This window comes from Pongo pygmaeus, chromosome 6, assembly GCF_028885625.2.
Source record: "Pongo pygmaeus isolate AG05252 chromosome 6, NHGRI_mPonPyg2-v2.0_pri, whole genome shotgun sequence".
NCBI classification, from domain to species: Eukaryota; Metazoa; Chordata; class Mammalia; order Primates; family Hominidae; genus Pongo; species Pongo pygmaeus.
The window spans coordinates 87,639,468-87,658,762 of NC_072379.2; the positions used below are offsets into that span (position 1 = coordinate 87,639,468).

General features: G+C 34.8%; 1 protein-coding gene across 25 annotated transcripts in view; it reads right to left on the minus strand.

The window, feature by feature from the left end:
* Window positions 1–19,295, minus strand: part of CFAP69 (cilia and flagella associated protein 69) — a 71,972-nt gene that overhangs the window by 28,717 nt on the left and 23,960 nt on the right. For 22 of the 25 annotated variants that reach the window (XR_010126955.1, XR_010126956.1, XM_063667616.1 and 19 more), the window contains 8 exons: window positions 16,791–16,867; window positions 13,808–13,906; window positions 10,506–10,655; window positions 10,223–10,400; window positions 8,074–8,197; window positions 5,063–5,111; window positions 4,850–4,971; window positions 2,353–2,569 (listed from right to left, as the gene is read on the minus strand). Coding sequence is in view for 23 of the 25 variants with exons in the window: in XM_063667616.1 (XP_063523686.1) it covers window positions 2,353–2,569; window positions 4,850–4,971; window positions 5,063–5,111; window positions 8,074–8,197; window positions 10,223–10,400; window positions 10,506–10,655; window positions 13,808–13,906; window positions 16,791–16,867 (1,016 nt within the window). In the remaining 2 variants the exon portion in view is untranslated. The remainder of the gene's footprint in view (window positions 1–2,352; window positions 2,570–4,849; window positions 4,972–5,062; window positions 5,112–8,073; window positions 8,198–10,222; window positions 10,401–10,505; window positions 10,656–13,807; window positions 13,907–16,790; window positions 16,868–19,295) is intronic. The other 3 variants (XM_063667627.1, XM_063667619.1, XM_054496012.2) reach the window with 1 other exon arrangement.

Here is a 19,295-nt window from a genome sequence, read left to right on the forward strand (position 1 = left end):
AGCCTCCCAAGAAGCTAGGACTACAGGTGTGTGCCACTATGACCAGCTAATTTTTTTTTTTTAAGAGATGGGGTCTCACCATGTTGCCCAGGCTGATCTTGAACTCCTGGCCTCAAGTGATCCTCCTGCCTTGAAAGTGTTGGGATTACAGGTGTGAGCTACTGCACCTGGCCTTGATTTTCCCCCACGAAACCTGTTAAATGTGAAATGGTAGTTTATTGCTGTTAATTTGCATTTATCTGATTGCCAATGAGATTTAGAGTTTTTACATGTTTTTTGAAAATTTGGGGTTTTCTCTGTGACATGGCAGTCCCTAGTCCTTGTATACTTCTCTACTGAGTTGTTTTCTTGTTGATATATAGGAGTTCTTTATGAACCTGGATTCTAATCTATTATCAGTCACGGGGTAGTAAATGTCATCTCTCAACTTGTAAATTAGTATTTCACTTAGATTTTGTCAAACAGACATTTGTACGTTTTACTGTAGTTAAATGCATCAATCTTTTCTTATACCTTTAACTCATGAGTCTTTTTAAAGAAACCTTTCCTACCCTGATATCTAGCAAAAAGATATTTTCCCATGTTTTCTTCTAAGAGTTTCACTGTATGATTTTTCATATTTACATCTTTAATTTATTACTTTTGCAATTGATTTTTAGAAAAAACAAAGTGAAGAGGTCTAATTTTTATTTTTTCACATGGAGGACCAACTGCCCCAACACCACCCTTCCCTCACTGATTGGCAGTATCATCTCTCATAAAGCCAACCTTCCATATATTCCATGCCATTGGTCTCTCCATGACCCAGTACCACATAATTTTAATTACTATAGCTTTATCATAGGTCTTGATAAATAGCAAGGCAAATCCTCCCTTCTTTATGCTATGCTTTCTTTAAAAGCTTATTTTAGAAGTAGCTTTATGTTTCTAGCTAAAAAAAAAAAAAGTTGAAAATACTGTTCTGAGTATTGCATGTTGGTTAAAATTGTGGGTTCTATTATAGAACCTGGATTAAATTTTTGCTCTGCCACTTGTGGCCAGGAATAATTATTTAGCTTCTTAGACTGAGTTCTACCCATCTGATACACAGGGATAATAAGAGTACCTATACCTCCTAGGTTTGTTGAGAGGACTAAATGACTTAATACTTGGAAGGTGTTTAAGGCTCACCAGATAGTAGGTTTTGAATAACTATTAGCTATCAGTCTTTCTCTTATTAGCCAGCATTTCCCCTTTTGCCTTAAAGTCTTCTACAAACATAAATGATATAAAGGATAGACTGAAGAATTGCTTTATTCAGTGGAAAATAATTTTATAAGACTAAATTTAGTAGCTCAGCATATTAGAAACTAGAGAATAAAAAGCCTGTCAGTTTTTCCTCCTTCATGAATAAATGGGTGATATTCTTGATCTAATGAAAATGCATCATACAAAATTATTGCCAGAGCAAAATTTCTACCAGAAAAGATGCAATATCTTCCTTATAAAACTTTTTAAAAAACGAATGTATTTCTTATTTCCTTTCTAAGAACTAAAACAAAATACAAACAAATTGGGGCTCTACTAATTTGGTAGACCACACTGGAGTCATTATTTCTGGCTAGAGATCTAGATTTTAAGCTCCATAGAGAAAAGGATATTTATTTTAAGCCTAACTGTATTTTCAGTAGTTAAGACAGTATCTTGTACTCAGTAGGCAGTCATAAATATTTGTTGAATGAATGCATTATAATACTGCCAGACTGGGCAATATTGTAATTCATTTCAGGCTCACGCCTGTAATCGCAACACTGTGAGAGGCCGAAGTAGGCAGATGGCTTGAGCCCAGGAGTTTGAGACCAGCCTGAGCAACATGGCAAAACCCTGTCTATATAAAATACAAAAATTAGCTTCGTGTGGTGGCATGCACTTGTAGTCCCAGCTACTGGGAAGGCTGGGGTGGGAGGATCGCTAGAGCCCAGGAGGGTGAGGCTGCAGTGAGCCATGAGCATGCCATTGCACTGTAGCCTGGGTGACAGGGTGAGACCCCGTCTCAACAAACAAACAAAGCAAATAAAATATCGCCAGCATTTATTTTCTTCCCAAATATAATTTTTAGATAGGTCTAATAATACAAAAATTTAAATTACATGTATGATTTCTTTAGGTGTGCATCAACTATGACATTTACTAATGTCTGACTTTAAAATCTGTGTTTTTCTTAAAACAACATATAAATACATTAAGAAGATAGGTCTATATGTTTTTACTTCTCATAGCTTTAATTAACTTCATTGTTATCTCTATGCATATATTGAGCATTCAGTTGAAATATGATTAGAATTTTGACAAGAATCTTGAAGGGCCACTCACCTTCACTCTCACACCATTCTAGAAATGCAAGGACTCGAGCATTTCCCTGGCATGACATGTATTCTTCTATTAATAAAGGAGCCACTGATGACAAAGTGGCAATTGCATGCAGTTGTAATTCTTCATACTGTGCTGCAGACCAGTCAATTATTTTTTGTTTCTCTGGCTTCTTAACATAGGTAAACAAAGCCAAAATAACTTTGCCATCAATTAATAGCTGTGAGAAAGAACAAAGGATACTTTGTTAGAAACATAGCTAAAAATACTTTAAGGCAATTAAATAAAAAATTTACATTTTGATGTTTTATTGAGGATTATTTCAAAATAATTCCTTTATAAAATAACCCCAATCTATGATAGGTACCAAAAAAACCACCAAAAATTAAATAACAGTTATAATCCTCTTTTCTGACGTATGTACTCTCTGACAATAATATAAAATATGTATTAATTTTGTGTTTTTGCTGCTCATATATGTAATGTAGTTCCTGCTTATAATAAAACCATAGGAGTAGAATATTTTGGGGCAAGTGCTGACATTTCTTTCCTCACTCTCTTTTTTAAAAAGGAAATATCTCACAGACTCAGATGTGTACCATAAAAAATAATTTTGTCTGAGGTAATGACTACAGTGAATATTTAACCACATGTAACAGAACTTACATAAACATTCTACCAAATAAATGTCAGTTAGGTCACAAGCCATGTTTCATTACATGCCTAGTATTTTAAAATTTTATTGAACCCATAATTTTAATAAAAATGAGATTAAAATGCATAGCTATTATGACAACAGAATTAATATAGCTGATTCTGATGGATGCATACTTATGATTCACATGAGAATAAAACACCATATGCTATATTTAATTTTCTTTTAACTTGGCATTATTCTATAAAGATTTTAACAAAAACAATTAATTTTTCTAATTCCCTACTACTCCACGTGAAAAGAATGCAAGATTTAGAGTTGAGAAAACAGGAATAACTACTAGTTCTAACATTATTGCTAGAATTAAGTATATAATGTTTCAAAAAAAACCCCTGTGTATTGCAAATGATAGTGTACATATTCATTATTATTACTAGTAATATTACCGGACCACAAATTATGTGACACATAAAAATTGTTGATTTCACTGCTCACAAAGTGTTTTAAGAAGCTCCTCACCATAATCTGTGCTACTTGGCTCTGTTGCCTATAAAATGTTGTTCAATCAATTAGAATTGACTTACAAACTGTATTGTAAATTTTATTATCTTTATAGGTCTAATTTTAATATTTATATAATACTCTATTGGAATAATAAACCATACTTTATGGAATAATTTTCCAAATGATTTTCCATTTGCATTTTGGAAAATACATTTAGGTTCTACACAGTATGTATTTTTTTGTCAGAAATAATAAAGTTATAATTATAAAGACAATTTTTCTTTTCCTGAGCATTTGAAAATATATATATTCCTTAAAGTTGCATTACTAAGAAAATGCTCAGCTAGTTAAATCCTCATAATAATCTCGAGGTAGGTGTTATCCCCATGTTGAAGTTGAGCTACCTGGGATTTAGAGAAATCAAACAACCCATTCAATGCCACATAGCTAGAAAGCGGTAGCACTGAGATTCTGTCTGACTAAAGCCTTTACTGCTAGACTATCCCATCTTTCTATTATTGGTAGTGAAGTTGATAGACTGAATTCCTACTTCTTTTTCATGGTAATCCTTGGAGCTTTGTAGCGTTTTAGACTAAATGGAAATTTCACTTAATGCAGTAACTAACTAAACAGAATTGTTAATAATACATTTACTATCACTTTATTGTTCAAAAAGCCTTCATCGCAACTTCACGATAGACCTGTGAGCAGGGCTGAAGCATTATAATCTTTCCTTTACAGGAGGAGGAAATGAACGACAGATAGATGAGGTAACTTTTCTAAGGCTACATAGCTAGTAGGTGATAAGCCGGAAGTGAAATTCAGTTCCAATGTTCTTCAAATGACATCACGCTGTTATGCAGGAAACAAAGTATTAAGATAAATTCATAGACAGTAAAAGTGATTAAAAACATTAGGTTTGTGTGATGAAACAGCAGGTTCATAAGAGTTTGAGATTGGCATCACAGAGGTTAATAATTTTCTCCATCATTAAATCAGTCCTTGTTACTATGGTCAGAGACAGATTATTAGGTTGGAATGGGCCTATGTGAAGCTTCTTTCATTTTATGCTGTCTAATTCAAGAGATTTAACTGTATTATTAAATCTCTTAGGTTCTACTATTTTTCTTTGGTTTATGTGGTTTAAATTTAAGTACTTCACTGTTTACTAACAGATAAGCAAAGAAAAATTTTAAAAGCTAAAATTCAGGCCAGTAAGATTTTACAACTTTCTGTGGTAAATATATGAACTGATAAGATATTTACAGTCAGGACTTTAAAATAGGTATACTACAAAGTAAGACAATTTTTATTGATTTTCTTGCCTTGATCACTGTTTACCTGTACAGTAGGTAAATCTTTACATAAGATCACAATTACATTGAATAGTAATTTCTTCAACTCAAAATCTTCATAGGAATTAGAAAGCTTAAGTCCTTTTACCAAAAGATTTTGACTTTTAACTGTGAGGGAAAAAAAGTAAAATGAAAGCTTAAATGTTGTACAAGACTCATCAAGATAATTATAAGAAGTTCAAAGTTTTATGTTTTTTACCTTCATTAAAGGTGGCAAACAGTATCAAATCCTTGGTAAAGCCACATTCCTAATATAAATACATAAAATAAGCAGAAAGATGAATGAATAAGATGAAAGTTATGATGCAGATGCTCATATTTACTACTTATGTACATTTATCAAATTCTCCTACTGTCATTCATTTGAATTCATAAAGCATGAATAGTAATAAAGAGTGAGGCAAAAAATAAAAACATGTAGCCAGATAAGCTTATTTAAAATTAAATAAGCCAGATTTATTTAATTTTAAACTTACTTCTGTAGGTTTTAAGAAATATTTTATATTATTCTATGAATAGTCTGTTTAAAATTGTTAAGGATCCAAAGTATATTATGTCTTTATAGTTACTTCTATAATTCATTATCTATACTTCAAATGACACAGTAAGGGAGGAAAATCCAGTTATTCTCAACAGCTTTTCTTCTTAAACACTTCCACTTCTACCCCAACCATTCTTGTTATGTCAAACGTTTGGTCAAGAGATAATAAAGTAGTTCCTACTTAGCATGAAAAGCCCTGAAGAATCACTAGAGTTGCAAACATTTTAGCATATCAGCATTCCTGACAGAGATATCCTAGTTGGACTTTGCACATTAGGGAGAGTTTACAGGGGCAAACCCTGGGCCTACGAGCTTGTAGTTTTATAGCCCCATTACTTTAGGATCTATATGGTGTCTTTAGATGCTGAAGATATTATTTCCTTTGACTCACATTCGTGAAATTCATCTGAATGTTTGCAAGGACACTAATGAGAAATTACTACCTGACCAGGGGCTTCTAGAGAAACAAAGGTCTACCTATAAGTTGCAGCTTTAACTAGGATACTATGTAGGACTGTTTCCCTATTTGCACAGCATGAATTCCATGACTCTTGGGACTACTTGACATCCACGGTTAGTGGGCTGAGGTCTTCACAGCCAGTTCTTTGTAGCACAACTAGAACGTATGTGCCTGACTTGTGAATATTGTTGCCAAGGATCTCTATTAAATAATTTCAATAATTCAATGATTTTTAATTATAAAATATGTGAAGGCTCAGCTTCTGGTACAGATGAGTAGTAGCTCCGAGAGAAATTCTCCTGCTGGTGACAAATAAAACTGTCTTGTGACCAAGAGTAAGCAGACACTGGAAGGATGTCAGAATTTTGTAGAAGGGGATGGCACTACACGAGTTTCCCATTTTAAAAAAGGCTTTTAGGGCCGGGCGCAGTGGCTCACGCCTGTAATCCCAGCACTTTGGGAGGCCAAGGCGGGCAGATCATGAGGTCAGGAGATCGAGACCATCCTGGCTAACACAGTGAAACACTGTCTCTACTAAAAATACAAAAAAATTAGCCAGATGTGGTGGCAGGTGCCTGTAGTCCCAGCTACTCGGGAGACTGAGGCAGGAGAATGGCGCAAATCCGGGAGGCGGAGCTTGCAGTGAGCTGAGATCACGCCACTGCACTCCAGCCTGGGCGACAGAGCGAGATTCTGTCTCAAAAAAAAAAAAAAAAAAAAAAAAAAAAAAAGGCTTTTGGCCCGAGAGCAGGCCGTATTCTATACCTCGTGGGAATGCTAAAACTCAGAGTAACCCTGTGATCTTAGTGGCCTGAAGAACCAGAGGACAGAGGCAACCACAGCCACTGGAAAGTGAAGGGAGAAATCCCATAGAGGAGAGAGCCAGGGAGAGAGAATGCTAAATTCTGTGTACAAACTCTTCCCAAATATCTGGCTGATATCTGAACCACACAAGTGCAGAGAATACTCAAGCATCCCAGGCAAGAACTGAATTGAGATTTGGGCTGCCATACCTCAAAAAGGGATGAGAACAGCAAAGTTAAATATGTAGTTATTAAAAACTCTTCAGAGGAGTATACCAGAATCTACAGTAAAGATGCTCATAATGAATAGAAAGATAAGAACTCTCCGGAGAGACACTATAAAAAGGAATAAAAATAAATTCTAAAACTGAAAAATATATCTGAAGTAAAAATGCACTGGATGAGATTAACAGCAGAATGGAGATGACAGAAATAAAAAAGTCAATGAATTTAAATATATAGACTAATACAAATTATCCAACCTGAAGAATAGAGAGAAAAATGATTGAAAAAAGTGAGCAGAGCCTCAGAAACCTGTGGGACAATATCAAAAAGTCAAACATAAAAGTAATCAGAGTCTCTGAAGAAGTGGGGAGAGAGAATGGGGCTGGAAAAATATTTGAAGAAATAATGGCCAAGAGTTCTCCAAATCTTCTCAAAGACTTAAATTTATATATCCAAGAAGCTCTATGAAACCTAAGCCGAACAAATACAAAGGAGATTTCACCTTAGCACATCATTTCGAAACTGCTAGAAACCAAAGATAGAGTGAAAATCTTGAAAACAGTGAGAGACAAAGATGATATATTATACATAGGGGGATAATGATTTGAAATAATAGATACTTCTCATCAGAGTCCAGGGTGCTCACCATTACACCATGGAACCTCACACTGAATATTTCTCATCAGAAACAACAGACTCCAGAAGACAGTAGAACTTTATTTTTGATGCTAAACAAAAACATTTTTCAGGCTAGAGTTCTATATTCAATGAGCATAGATTTTAAGAATTAAGATGAATTAAATATATTTTCAGATAAAAGAAAACTAAGATAATTTGTTGCCAGCAGCCAGTAGATTTGCACCACAAGAAATTGTAAACAAAGTTCTTCCAGTGAAAGAGAAATGATGCCAGATGGAAACTCAAATCATCAGGAAGGAAAGAAAAGCATCATAAGTGGTAAACATGTGTATAAATCACACAATATGAGGAAGATTCCAAATTTCCAGAGGATTGCAAAGAAGAATTGGCAGAGTGATAAGCACACTGGTGACCATCATGATATTACAGCATAACTTAGCATTACAACAAAATACACAAATATTCCAACATAATATAGGACTTCTTTCACCCACGCCCACCACTTCCACAATTAAAATTAATGCAATTTGATTCATACTTACAATCATTGGTGCTTCAGGATTTTGAGCTATAATTGTAGTGATCACTAATATGTCATTTCTAAGCTGACGGTCATAATGACTGAAACCTCTCATAAACAGATTTTTAAATACTTCCTTCAAAGCCCTAGAAAGTAAAATCATATTTTAAAAACTATATTGTTATGCACTAAATGTTTGCGTCCCTCCAAAATTCATATATTTAAATCCTAACCCCCAATGTGATGGTTTCAGGAGTGAGGCCTTAGGGAGGTAATGAGCCCTCGTGAATGGAATTAGTGCCCTTATAAAAGGGACTCCAGAGAGCTGTCTTGCTCTCTTTCCTCCATGGAAGAATACAAGATATCAGCAGTATGCAACCCAGAAGAGCACCCTCATCAGAACCCAACCACACTGGCACCCTGATCTCAGAATTCTAGCCTCCCATACTATGAAAAATAACTTTCTGTTGTTTATAAACCACCCAGTTTATGGTACTTTATTATAGCAGCTCAAACTAAAACACATACTTTTATGGAAATGCTACCTGAATGTCTATCAACAAAATCTCCCTTTTTATATTATACTATTCATTTGAACATATTTCTAATATTTTTTACACTTCCAAATCTGCCTCTAATCCCCTATGTACCAGATAAGAATCCATTAAACCAGTCTATTACACATGGTGGTCAAAGTGGCAGCTCTATAACACATTCAATCATGTCATTTTCCTTTGTAAAACCACTTAAAGACTTCTTTGTTCTTAGGATTAAGTCCTACCTCCTTAACAAGGCTTATTAGACCTTTCATGTTATGGTCCCTGATACCATGGTTAGCCTCATCTCTCACCATTGTAGCCTGTTCCTTCTGCTCTCATCATACTGAATTTTAGTTTTCTGATTTTGCTAATTATATTTTCACTTGTTTTCCCTGTCTAGGATGCTCTCCACATGCAAAACTTTTCTGTTACCAAGTCCGGTTTGTCATTCAGTTACTAGACTTGAGTTCATTAGGAAGCAGTTATTAATTCTCCAACTCTGAGTTAGGTTCCCTTGTATTAATAGTAGATATTTGTTGCTTTGCCTCCTGGGACCTACTTGCCCTTTTTATAAGAACAGCTTTCTTATTTTTATTTAGGCATTTACTCCTTCCTGACTTTTGCTCCTGTGAGGCTGCCTTCAGCTGCCTTTTCGCCAGTCAGAGCATTTTTTCTTTTGGCACTAATAAATCACTGTGGAACGGGCTTTTGACCAATATTAGACCATTCGGGGCCAAATTGGACTCAATGCAAAGACTTTTCTCTGAGCCTTCAGGATAGCAAGGTTTCTCTTCTGCTTGATTTGAGGTTGAAATGATGTGATCCTAGACTTCTTAGGTCTTACTACATAGGCTTGTGTGTGAAGCCAGCACCATGGAAGACAATGTAGAGAGAGGAGGGACGAAGTCCTAATATCTGCTGATCCCTGAAAAAAGCTGCACATGAAACCAGTTTTATCCTTGACTTTGTAGTTAAATAAGCCATAAATTTTCTATATTGCTTTGGTCAGTTGGGTTTTTAGTCACTTGCAAACAAAAATGTGCTGACTGATCTTCTGAAGAACATGTAGCATCTTACAATAATCTGTTTCATAACATTTAGTATGTTCTCTTTTAGTTGTCTATTTACTTGTCCATCCCTCCTAGCACAATGTAAATTCCACGAAAGCAGAGACAATATCTGTATTGTTTTCAGTGGTATTTCTATGGCTTATTACTGAAGCTGGCATAGAGCAGACAATTATTTGTTGAATAAGTGAAGAAGCAACTTGAAGGCTTACTCAAATTTTGTTGTTAATGCTTACTGCAATATCTGGGAGATAGTAAGCACTCAATAATAGATTCACTGGATAAATAAATGAAATAGTTCTTCTAAAGTCTAATTTTACTTTATGTATATTCCAAGTTATATTTTAGTGTTAAGAAGCCACTTCAAGAGCCTTCCACATAGAAAAGTGTGGCTTATTATTCTGCAGATTCATTTATACCATGGAACAAAAAAGATGTCCTGAAACATAGCCATTACATGAATCTAAAATGTAATTGAACACAGATTCAAACAAAGATGTTAGTTATGTCACTGGCTGTCATTTTAAGATTAAAAGAACATTCCTATCTAACCACATACACTTACAGCAAACATTCCAAGTTACTAAGCTGTTGTATGACTTCTTCTTTGGAAGATTTTTCCAGCAAGTTCCAAAGTATTTCTGATGAACGAAATAAAAGCTGTCCAGAGGGATCTGGGTCATTGAGGTGAGTACAGATTCCACTGGCTGCTTGTGCTTTCATCATTATAGTACAATTAACTTCTGAAAATAAATTTTAAAAATTATTTGTGCTTTACAATATTGACACTTTTAGACAGAAACAAAAGTAGTTGACAATGAAGTGTTTAAACTTAATAATATACAAACCAGAAGTTGAGAGATGCTGCAGAACTTTAAGTACCCAAAGCTTCTCAACAAGTTGATTTTCAAGCAAGGTCATTGACTGGACCATTGTTTTTGCTAATCCTCCAACTTCAGCCATTTGAATCTTGTATGATGAACTCGCTTGCTGGTAACCTAACAACAATTCGTTAATAAATACATACAGTTATCTCACAGAATGATCATTAAGACAAAAGAATGAGTAATTTATTATTAAGCAAAAGCAAGAAAAACTTTTAAAAAGTGTATGGAATTTAAGAATTGTGCAGCATAGGGATGGGCCACATTTTTTCTGTAAAGGGCCAGATAGTATTTTAAGCTTTGCAGGTTATAAGGTTTCTTGTCAACTACTCAACTCTACAGCACATTGTAGCAAGAAAGCAGTAATAAACAGTACAAATATAAGTGGGCATGGCTGTGTTCTAACACAATTTTGTTTTCAGTAGGCCTAGTTTGACTTGGGACCCAGAGTTTGCTGATCCTTGGTGTAGTATTTAAAATGGGACCATGAATTTTGGAAACATCCTAAATTTAAAAAAAAAAAAGCAATATTTCTTGTCAGTAGATATGACTTTCTATAATGGAAAATGATTTGATTACAAATACTGAATGTTTTCACTAGTCAGTTTCACTGTTCAGGTCCAACGCATTACTTCAGTACTTTCAAGGGACAATAATTACGTAGTGTCAGCAATAAAATAAGAGGTGAGAAAATGTAATGCTACTCTGATAATTGTGAAACAATTTAATGGTATTTGAGGGAAGTTTGATTCTTGGTGACACGTCTTATAAAAATTCTGTCTTAGCACCTGTGAGAAATACTAACTCTCCTTTTGATGCAGGTATACAGGTGCCTGCCTAACTACATTCAACTAGAGGGATTAAATAAACACCAAAGGGTCCTCATTTACTGAGATGAGGCTTTATTTTTTCTCAGTGATCTCACTTATCTAACTCCCCGACTTTTTGATTTTTGAGTCCAACTAGATTCCTTAACTTTGCCCTAGTTCTGAGGTATCTGTCAGTTTGTCTTATCTTTGTAACTATGATCTCTGGCTGTGGACAAGGCCCTGTCCAATGCTGTGATGAGCTTTCTATGATATGCTCTAGCTACTCACCTCATGAATTATAAAAAGCATTTAAAAAGTAAGAAAAGGAAGGTAAAAATTGCCTATATTTTCATCATCTAGAGATAACATTAACATTTTCATATATTTCTTGTGATATTTTTAATGTATGCATACAATTTTAACAACATACTAGTATACAGAATTTTATATTCTACTGTACTCACTAAAACTTTTATTGTAAGCTTTTCCCCATCCTATAAAGTGTTTTCAAAAATAATGATTTTTATGTGCATAATAGTCTATCATATGGATGGACCAAAATGTATTTTATACTTACTGTATCTTTTTCTATTGCAGGTACATTTTAATAGAGGGATATAACACTATTAAAGCTCACGGACTTAATTCCTGTCTCCAGGGCTATGTCCCTTTCAACTGCTATACTGAGGACTTTTCAGCTGTGGTCCCGGATATCTGGCCATACCCATCACTTGAAACCAACTGTGGGATAGTGAGAGCACTGACTCCTAATTTTCAGAGCCTGACCAAATCAACCTCACGTCTTTGCCCCATAATACTCCTTTGTCTTAAGTCCTACACCACTTGTCTCCCTTTCTTTGAAGGGCATCTGTATTTTGTCAAGGTTAACTCTAAGCTTGTGCTCTTAATTCCATCTTCTTGTGCTTTCTTTGAGAATTTTGCCTTCCCATTTCTTTCTTACCAGCTTCTAGCTCCTCTGCCTACAAATGTGATTTCTTCCTATCCTAAAAACAACAAAACCCAAATAACCTTTCTCTGACTTTGCACTAGCTGAGCTGTTCTCCATCTTCTTTTTCTTCACCATCTGATCTTAAGATATATCTGCATTCATGAACTGCCACTACTCTCTCACTCTCAAATCCAGTGCCTCTACTCTCACAATCCTCTGATTCTTTAATCCTGCATCTGCCCTGACCACTTTATATCAATAGATCTGTCAAAGATTAACTACAACTTTTCAGGTGTCACATTAACTTGGCCTTTTAACTCTTCAATTACAGAAAACTGCAGTTGCAGTTGACACTGAGACAACTTCCTCCTCCTTTGTCAAATATTTCATTCATTGGCACACAAGACATGGCAGTCTTTAGGTTTTCTTCCTCCTATTTGAGCCTCCCTTCATTGCCAATTTCTTTTAATCATTTTTTTCCAAACCTCAATATGGACACTCTCCATGTCATTCTTGATGCCTTGCTGCTTATATGTTTTATCTCTTGGCAAACTCAACCATTCTGGTGGCTTCAATTTTCAACTCTATTTGGGTGGATTCCAAACCTGTATTTCTGGTCCCTGTTGCTTTTAGTATCCAATATCTTTTATCTACCAAGACACTCCTACCCATCTATCTCATCAATAGTTCAAATTGGACCTTTAATAATCTCATTATTCATTTCTCTAGTTTAGGTGTTGTTCCATTTTTTTGTTTTACTTTTTGACTTACTTCTGTTTTTCCTGACTTTCTTTTTTCTTTTTTTTAAATTGCCTTTTTTTAACTGACTTCTGGTTCCCGTTTTTCCTTAGTCTTAAATAATCTTTCTTTTGAACTACCACAGACTCATTTCCACCTATATTAAGAATCACATAATTTAAGAAATTATTGTTTATATCTTCTCTCCCTTCCTAGATTGATTAGAAATTACAGCAACTATGAAGGTAAGAAGTACATCTTAACATTATATCCTCACAGTGCACGTGCCACTGTCTTGGTCCCAACCAATCCAGTGTGGTTCATTTACCACTATATATTAAGGTCCCTTAGCTATAACACATAGAAGTATTTTCCCAAACAGGATGGAGAATGGCCCTGGCATTGGTAGTTTAACATTTAACTGAGTGGAGGCAGATATTATAAATACTTATAAAGTGTTTAAAAAATAATTTTATCAATGGTATTAAATAATATAATAGTAACATTTATAATTATTAATAAACTAAATTGGGCATCACTTTACAAATTTGTTCATATTTAGCATCAGAATAAAAATATGCAAATCAAAAACTGAAAAATACATATATAACTTTTAAAAGATGACCGAAGAGCTCAAGACTACAAAAAAACTTTTCTTTTTAATGTGTTACATTTATGAGCCCACTGTGTCTGTCAAATTCAAAGAGATATGACAATGTTCTGTTTTCTAAATACACAAGTTATCACTGAAAGACCATTGTAAACTTCACCTGGAATATGCTTCTTTGGTGGTTCTGCATGATAAAAATCAACAATACACTTACAAATTTGTATCCTCAATTCAGAACTTGGTATTTTCATTAAGTCACCTGCCAGAAAGATAAACAGGTGCTATTTAACAACACTGTCATAAGCTTATTTGTAGAATTTAGGCATAAAATATTAATAATATGATGATTATTAAAAATATTCTCAGAGATTCAAACTGGATCATGTTCAATTTATATACATATTTTTATACATATGCTCACACACATACATACATATACATATAAACAGTACCCTGAATCCATCCTTATACATTTGGCCCCTCAATCAATTCAGCCTCTCCTTTCTAGGGAGAAAAGAATGATGATTATTAACACAAATGCTAGAACCAGACTGTCTAAGATTAAATCCTGGCTATGCCATTTACTACCCATGTAAACTTGTGTCTTACTTTTCTCATCTATTAAGCAGGTATAACAATAGTTACCACATTTAAGATTGTTGTGAGGATTAAATTAGCTAATATGAGAAAAGGGCTGAGAAAAGCATCTAGCATATTGTAAGTTCTACATGTGTTAGATATTATTATTATTTTGACAAGATATGGGTTAGCATTTTTCTCCCTAACTAGAGGGTCAGTAATTTTTTGCCTTTACTAATGCATTCTTTGCTTAGAGAAGTTCCAGGTGAACTTTGCTCTTCAATTTGTTGGCAGACTGGAAGAGAGTGAGTTTTTAAGCAGCTGCCCCACATGCAAGGGTAATAGTTTTATGTTCAAGCTGTCTGCGTGGGGTTGGCGAATAGGAAGGTTCGTTTTCAGTCATATCTAAACTACAATTAAATTGGCTTCAGCCTGTATTTCAAACTGGATTGCATCTACTCTGTTGAAGTCCTATAAACATGATCCCCAAGGGTATCTGAAAATGATCTGTGGAACTCTGGAAATGATCCAGGTTCTCTGAATGCCCAAGGAGAGCGGTAGTCAGTAATACCGACATTATAACTAAACTAGAACTGGTTGGACTCTCTGAGGGTAAAAGAATAATTAGGAATTCCTCTTTTGCATTAGCCCTTGCAAGATGCTCATCTCTGGAGGTGGTCAGCAAGTGGGGTGGCAAGTGGACAGAAGGAGGAAGCACAAAGGAAAGCCTGACCCTAGCTTCAGGAGAATCTCTGCAAAAGATATCACTTAAAAGACAGTTTTAAGATTATTCTAACTCTAAATTTTATTTATTTGTTGGACTGTTCTTTTGGAGTTGCAAAATCACTACTTAGGTTTTAAAATATATTAGGCAACAGCAACAACTAAGCTTTTCCAACAAGACTATCCAAATATGCAGGCTTATGGGAAATTCTAGGGTCTTTCGTCTGCTTTTCCACTGTTTTAGTTCCTGTAAATTTAGATAATTTATCATAGCTTCCTGTTTCATAATCCCAGGGCAGAGTACCGACTTCTTCCCCCATTCATTTCCAGAATCTTGCTTCTGAGTCAGAAATATCTATGTATCATTTGGAAGAAAATGTAATATAACTTATTAGTACGTAGTAGAAACTGGAAGTTCTAACTAAAATCATGAAGAGTTTTTGTTCAACATTTCATCTTATATACAATTATTTTAGTTTAAATTAATGTTTCCAGCCATTATAAAAACCAAGAGATGGAAGAGCAGTACTTGCAGTCAGTAATCAGTGAAGGAAGCTCATCTAAAGTTAAGAGTTCATACTGTTGTCATATGAGATAGTAACATGTTCTGCAGGCAGGGTACCAGTCACTAAGCAAAGAACAAGTTGACACTCGGTAAAAAGCGGGCCATGTATTTATAATACAAGTGGCTGTCAACACTCTTGGAAGCAATATTTAAAAATAATGGCAACAGGGGTATTTTAAAAAATGTTACCAACAAAAACTGCACTTTTTATCTATTAATACTACCATGTCCTCTTTTGGGTTGGCTTCTCATTGTAAATTTCCACTGATGATAGGGATTCACAAAATTAAAAATCCCATATTTCTGAACCTGCCTGCTTCCTAAGGTGTTTTTCTTTAAACTGCCCCCTCAGGTTTAACCTAATCTCCACAACACCTAGGTAGTTTTCCGAAGTAACTAAAATTAAAAACTATAAAACCTACTGAGATATAAAAGGGTTAATGTCTATGTTAAAAATAAAAATCCTTTTTTTCTTCATTCCAATTGAATCTCTTAACATCTTTCTATATGGAGTATAATGCTGGGAACATCACTATTCAGTAAATATTTTTAAAAATGCATTGGATCAATTGTGTATCTTTTATTCCTCCTGTACAAATAAAGACCTAAACTAGTAAGTACAGATTTAATGTAGGATTTGTTTTGGGAACATGCTGTCATGTCCCAGGAGCTGACTCAAAGGGCCAGTGTTTCCCTGATCTTATTTCCTAGGAAATTGTTTTCTTTCTCTAGAAAATCAAGTGATAACCCATATATAAATGCCTACCCTTTTATGATATTTTTCATATTTTTGTGTACAAAATATAGGCATCTGCATCTTTATGTGCATTATGCTGAAGTTCTTAATATGCTATCATTTTATGATTTGATTTGAAATTTTAGATCATTTAATGAATAATTCTATTATTGTAGCAATTAAATATTAGAGTTCAAAGCTGAAATGTTTTTGTGATTACTTAAAAAGGGTATGTACACTTTCTGATTTACAAAAATAGTTAACAAACACTTCATCAAACTAAATAATAATTCATCAAACTACATAATCAGCCTGTCCTTGTAATTAGAAGATGGACTTTTGTTGGTATCATGAAACAACCTGAACAGAATACAATACCAGAATTATCACCAAGCACACTGTGATTAATTCACCAACAAGAGAAGATCCCAGACATGGAGAAGGAGTCCTCTTAGTGAAACTTGGGAAAAATAGATATTCTCTTGTCAGTAGGACCTGTCATATGTTACATCCCTATACCTTAAGGAAATCTTAACTTACCCAGAAGTGCAATTGAATTAGCAGTATCTTCAGCATAAGTTATTTCATCCGACACTTTCTTTTTCAAAAATGGCAAGCTTCAATAAGAATGAAGAATTGTAAGAGTAATTTTTAATAAAGTCTTTGATTGAAGCATCATTTCTAAGTGGGCGAGAGTTCATTTCTAAAGAATAAATTAATAATAATATTCTATTCTTTAGCCCTGGGGAATTGACAACTATTAACTACCAGCTGTAATCCACAGTATTATAGTTTAATAGTATTGTAACTATTAAAAATGTTTCTGGGGCCAGGTGCAGTGGCTCACGCCTGTAATCCCAGCACTTTGGGAGGCCAAGGTGGGTGGATCACGAGGTCAAGAGATCGAGATCATCCTGGCCAACATGGTGAAATTCCATTTCTTCTAAAAATACAAAAATTCACTGGGCATGGTGGTGTGCACCTGTAGTCCCAGCTACTCAGGAGGCTGAGGCAGGAGAATTGCTAGAATCCTGGAGGCAGAGGTTGCAGTGAGCTGAGATTGTGCCACTGCACTCCAGCCTGGCGACAGAGTGAGCGAGCCTCCATCAAAAAGAAAAAAAGAAAAAAAATGTTTCTAACGAACTGACCAAAAAGAAAATATTACATTAATTATAAAAATTAAGAAATGGATGTAAAAGGCATAGGTTAAGAAAGCCATTTTGCATCGCTTCATGAATAAAAAAACTTAGGAACTCTCTTTCTCTTTGAGGTCAAAATAGTAATAAACTATAGCTATAATTATATCAAAGTTAGTATAACATTGGATAATCTGATACAAACCATAGATCTAAGCTCACCAGTAACTTAAAAACTGGTTAAGAGCTTTTCCTGAAATTTTAAAAACTCTAGGCAAAATCGATAGTTTATTCATTCTTAGTGATCAGTGCATTTTTGCTTATTAGCTGGGTTAGTAACTATCCACAAAATAACAGAATGGTTTTGCAGACATTTAGGCATTCAAGTTAACAAATATTAATTATATTAGAATCACATTTCACAACTACTATAACCAAAGTTATTTTAAAGTAACTTATTTATAAATAATAAAAGATCCAGCACATAAACCTGGGTCAGTCTAAATTTCAAAGAAAATATAAAAGTTATTTTTTCTTTTTCTTTTTTTCTTTTTATTTATTTATTTATTATTATTATACTTTAGGTATATCTTCTAATGCTATCCCTCCCCCCCCCCACCCCACAACAGTCCCCAGAGTGTGATGTTCCCCTTCCTGTGTCCATGTGTTCTCATTGTTCAATTCCCACCTATGAGTGAGAATATGCGGTGTTTGGTTTTTTGTTCTTGCGATAGTTTACTGAGAATGATGATTTCCAATTTCATCCATGTCCCTACAAAGGACATGAACTCATCATTTTTTATGGCTGCATAGTATTCCATGGTGTATATGTGCCACATTTTCTTAATCCAGTCTATCGTTGTTGGACATTTGGGTTGGTTCCAAGTCTTTGCTATTGTGAATAATGCCACAATAAACATACGTGTGCATGTGTCTTTATAGCAGCATGATTTATAGTCCTTTGGGTATATACCCAGTAATGGGATGGCTGGGTCAAATGGTATTTCTAGTTCTAGATCCCTGAGGAATTGCCACACTGACTTCCACAATGGTTGAACTAGTTTACAGTCCCACCAACAGTGTAAAAGTGTTCCTATTTCTCCACATCCTCTCCAGCACCTGTTGTTTCCTGATTTTTTAATGACTGCCATTCTAACTGGTGTGAGATGGTATCTCATTGTGGTTTTGATTTGCATTTCTCTGATGGCCAGTGATGGTGAGCATTTTTTCATGTGTTTTTTGGCTGCATAAATGTCTTCTTTTGAGAAGTGTCTGTTCATGTCATTTGCCCACTTGTTGATGGGGTTGTTTGTTTTTTTCTTGTAAATTTGTTGGAGTTCATTGTAGATTCTGGATATTAGCCCTTTGTCAGATGAGTAGGTTGCGAAAATTTTCTCCCATTTTGTAGGTTGCCTATTCACTCTGATGGTAGTTTCTTTTGCTGTGCAGAAGCTCTTGAGTTTAATTAGATCCCATTTGTCAATTTTGGCTTTTGTTGCCATTGCTTTTGGTGTTTTAGACATGAAATCCTTCCCCATGCCTATGTCCTGAATGGTAATGCCTAGGTTTTCTTCTAGGGTTTTTATGGTTTTAGGTCTAACGTTTAAGTCTTTAATCCATCTTGAATTAATTTTTGTATAAGGTGTAAGGAAGGGATCCAGTTTCAGCTTTCTACATATGGCTAGCCAGTTTTCCCAGCACCATTTATTAAATAGGGAATCCTTTCCCCATTGCTTGTTTTTGTCAGGTTTGTCAAAGATCAGATAGTTGTAGATATGCGGCGTTATTTCTGAGGGCTCTGTTCTGTTCCATTGATCTATATGTCTGTTTTGGTACCAGTACCATGCTGTTTTGGTTACTGTAGCCTTGTAGTATAGTTTGAATTCAGGTAGCGTGATGCCTCCAGCTT